At 39.7% G+C, this 4,035-nt stretch overlaps 1 protein-coding gene across 1 annotated transcript in view; it reads left to right on the top strand.

Annotated features, from left to right (window-relative positions):
- Nucleotides 1-3,526, top strand: part of LOC104759268 (probable phospholipid-transporting ATPase 4) — a 7,953-nt gene extending 4,427 nt beyond the window's left edge. Inside the window, exons 3-12 of the mRNA XM_019238869.1 lie at nt 854-1,482; nt 1,569-1,603; nt 1,689-1,799; nt 1,891-2,167; nt 2,254-2,342; nt 2,423-2,507; nt 2,596-2,805; nt 2,902-3,027; nt 3,136-3,234; nt 3,320-3,526. Of these exons, the coding sequence (XP_019094414.1) occupies nt 854-1,482; nt 1,569-1,603; nt 1,689-1,799; nt 1,891-2,167; nt 2,254-2,342; nt 2,423-2,507; nt 2,596-2,805; nt 2,902-3,027; nt 3,136-3,234; nt 3,320-3,526 (1,868 nt within the window). The remainder of the gene's footprint in view (nt 1-853; nt 1,483-1,568; nt 1,604-1,688; nt 1,800-1,890; nt 2,168-2,253; nt 2,343-2,422; nt 2,508-2,595; nt 2,806-2,901; nt 3,028-3,135; nt 3,235-3,319) is intronic.

Raw genomic sequence — 4,035 nt, forward strand, 5'->3', positions numbered from 1 at the left:
ATGATTGCTCCGCTGGTGTTTGTTGTTGGACTCAGTATGTTAAAGGAGGCTCTTGAAGATTGGAGTAGGTTTATGCAAGATGTGAAGATTAATGCAAGGAAAGCTTATGTTCATAAACGTGATGGGGAGTTTCGTCGCAGAAAGTGGAAAAAGATTAGTGTTGGGGATATTGTCAAAGTGGAGAAAGATGGCTTCTTCCCTGCTGACTTGCTCTTGTTGTCGTCCAGTTATGAGGATGGGATTTGTTATGTAGAGACTATGAATTTAGATGGTGAGACCAACTTGAAAGTGAAAAGGTCCTTGGAAGCGACATTATCGCTGGATGACGACGAATCTTTTAAAGATTTCACGGGGACTATAAGATGTGAAGATCCAAACCCAAGTCTTTACACATTTGTTGGCAATCTTGAGTATGAGCGGCAGATATTTCCACTGGATCCAAGTCAGATTCTGTTGAGAGATTCAAAGCTTAGGAATACACCTTATGTTTATGGAGTTGTGGTATTCACAGGGCATGATACTAAAGTGATGCAGAACTCAACGAAATCGCCTTCGAAAAGGAGCAGAATCGAAAAGACAATGGATTATATCATCTACACGCTTCTAGTCCTACTTATTTTGATCTCTTGCATAAGTTCATCCGGATTTGCTTGGGAGACAAAGTTTCACATGCCGAAATGGTGGTACTTAAGACCTGAGGAGCCTGAGAACTTAACCAATCCAAGTAATCCTGTTTATGCTGGAGTTGTCCATCTGATCACTGCTCTGTTGCTGTACGGATATTTGATACCAATCTCTCTTTATGTCTCCATTGAGGTTGTGAAAGTGTTGCAGGCATCTTTCATCAATAAAGATTTGCATATGTATGATAGTGAGAGTGGTGTTCCAGCACACGCACGCACGTCGAATCTAAACGAAGAGCTAGGACAAGTGGATACTATCCTTTCTGATAAAACGGGAACTTTGACTTGTAATCAGATGGATTTTCTGAAATGCTCAATTGCTGGCACTTCTTATGGAGTACGTTCTAGCGAAGTCGAAGTTGCTGCTGCACAGCAAATGGCTGTTGATCTTGATGATCACGGAGAAGTATCCAGTAGGACAAGTACTCCAAGGGCCCCGGCACACGAAATTGAGTTAGATAGTAGCAGTAATCATCGAGCTGAGCATAATCAAAGAATTCCTATAAAGGGGTTTGGTTTCGAGGATATCAGGCTAATGGATGGGAATTGGTTAAGAGAGCCACACACAAATGACATTTTGCTGTTTTTTCGCATATTAGCTATTTGTCACACAGCTATCCCCGAGCTTAACGAGGAGACTGGCAAGTACACTTATGAAGCAGAGTCACCAGATGAAGCTTCTTTTCTCACTGCTGCCNTTGCTTTGAACTGCAGATATTCATGTAGTTTACTTCGGCAAGGCATGAAACAGATATGTATAACTGTGATGAACTCAGAAGGAGGATCTCAAGAAGCAAAAGTAATATGAGGCTAAAATCATTTCCCTTTCTTAAGCGTAAGGACCTACAATTTGAAGATCTAATTAATGTCTGTTGATGTAATCAGGCNAGGTTATCTTTTTCAGGGCAAACTATTGAAAGGTGAGACTTCTTAGAGAGACTTATTCTTGATTCTTTGATTATTCGTTTTAAACACACATTCTGAATGTGTACCAGAACAATGCAGGGAGTATAAAGTTCTGAATTTGTTGGATTTCACTAGCAAACGAAAGCGAATGTCAGTAGTTGTACGTGACCAGGAAGGGCAGATTCTTTTGCTATGCAAAGGAGCTGACAGGTCAGACGAAAAGCTAGAAAGATATATTCCGTTTAATATTTATACCTCATGAATATCTGAAGCAGTTCTTATTATTTTTATTTTTTTCCAGTATTATTTTTGAGCGACTGGCGAAAAATGGGAAGACATACTTAGGACCTACCACTAAGCATTTAAATGAATATGGAGAAGCAGGACTCCGTACTCTTGCACTTTCATACAGAAAGCTTGACGAGGATGAATACTCAGCTTGGAACGCTGAGTTTCACAAGGCCAAAACTTCTATAGGATCTGATAGAGATGAGTTGCTTGAGAGGATATCGGATATGATTGAAAAAGACCTTATTCTTATAGGTGCAACTGCTGTGGAGGACAAACTCCAGAAAGGGGTATGTAGATATCAGACAAGACACCTTAGTTCCATCTCCTCCATCTTGTTTATGTAAAATTGAGTTTCCTTTTTCATTTGAATTAGGTGCCCCAATGCATAGATAAACTTGCTCAAGCAGGCCTCAAATTATGGGTTTTAACTGGGGATAAGATGGAAACAGCAATCAACATCGGGTTAGAACACCTTTAATACCTTTAAGCAAATTTATATTTGAAGTTCTCTGACCAACTGACCTATATGCTTTGAACTGCAGATATTCATGTAGTTTACTTCGGCAAGGCATGAAACAGATATGTATAACTGTGATGAACTCAGAAGGAGGATCTCAAGAAGCAAAAGTAATATGGGGCTAAATTCATTCCCCTTTCTTAAGCGTAAGGACCTACAATTTGAAGATCTAATTAATATGTCTGTTGATGTAAGCAGGCTGTGAAAGAGAATATTTTGCTTCAAATCACAAAAGCTGTACAAATGGTGAAGCTAGAGAAAGATCCACACGCTGCATTTGCCTTGATCATTGACGGCAAAACCCTAACGTATGCGTTGGAGGATGAGATGAAGTATCAGTTTCTTGCTTTGGCGGTCGATTGTGCGTCAGTCATTTGCTGTCGTGTGTCTCCTAAGCAGAAAGCTTTGGTATTTCCCCCCTTCTCTTATGCCATGTATCTGAACAAATTGGCGTTATGAGTTTCCTTATAATTATTTTTATTTTAAAAAATTTCTGAAAACAAGGTAACGAGGTTAGTTAAAGAGGGAACCGGGAAAACCACATTGGCAATTGGTGATGGTGCAAATGATGTTGGAATGATTCAAGAAGCTGACATTGGTGTTGGTATCAGCGGGGTTGAAGGGATGCAGGTTAGTGTGGTCTCTCTAGAATGTATTTTTGGTGTCCCACCTTGTACCAAATGTACAATGGTTGTTCCCATCCCGGCATTGCTTTTGCTGATTATCATTCTTTTGCAGGCTGTTATGGCAAGTGATTTTTCTATTGCCCAGTTCCGGTTTCTTGAAAGATTGCTCGTCGTTCATGGACACTGGTGCTACAAAAGAATAGCTCAAATGGTATATATGTTTACAAGATGTCTTCTAATTCTTTTGCATCTTATGTTACTCTTTTGGTTTCTAACATATATTGTCCTGTATCCAGATCTGCTATTTCTTTTACAAGAACATAGCATTTGGTCTCACTCTCTTCTATTTTGAGGCTTTCACTGGATTTTCTGGGCAATCAGTATATAATGACTTCTACCTATTACTCTTCAACGTCGTCCTTACTTCATTGCCAGTGATTGCCCTTGGAGTCTTTGAACAAGATGTTTCCTCGGAGATCTGCTTACAGGTAAGGTTCAACTAAGCTGCTGTGAGAAGTCAAACCTTAAAACTTGTATGAATTTCTCACTCACAACAAAAGAACTCTTTCTTTGTTCTGCAGTTCCCTGCGTTATACCAACAAGGGAAGAAAAATCTCTTCTTTGACTGGTATAGAATATTCGGGTGGATGGGAAATGGTGTGTACTCCTCCCTTGTTATATTCTTCCTCAACATTGGAGTCATTTATGAGCAGGCCTTCAGAGTCGGTGGCCAGNACAAACTCCAGAAAGGGGTATGTAGATATCAGACAAGACACCTTAGTTCTATCTCCCCCATCTTGTTATGTAAAATTGAGTTTCCTTTTTCATTTGACTTAGGTGCCCCAATGCATAGATAAACTTGCTCAAGCAGGCCTCAAGTTATGGGTTTTAACTGGGGATAAGATGGAAACAGCAATCAACATCGGGTTAGAACAACTACAATACCTTGAAGCAAATTTATATTTGAAGTTCTTTGACCAACTTACCTATTTGCTTTGAACTGCAGATATTC

Source organism: Camelina sativa, chromosome 17 (assembly GCF_000633955.1).
Source record: "Camelina sativa cultivar DH55 chromosome 17, Cs, whole genome shotgun sequence".
Classification (NCBI taxonomy): domain Eukaryota; kingdom Viridiplantae; phylum Streptophyta; class Magnoliopsida; order Brassicales; family Brassicaceae; genus Camelina; species Camelina sativa.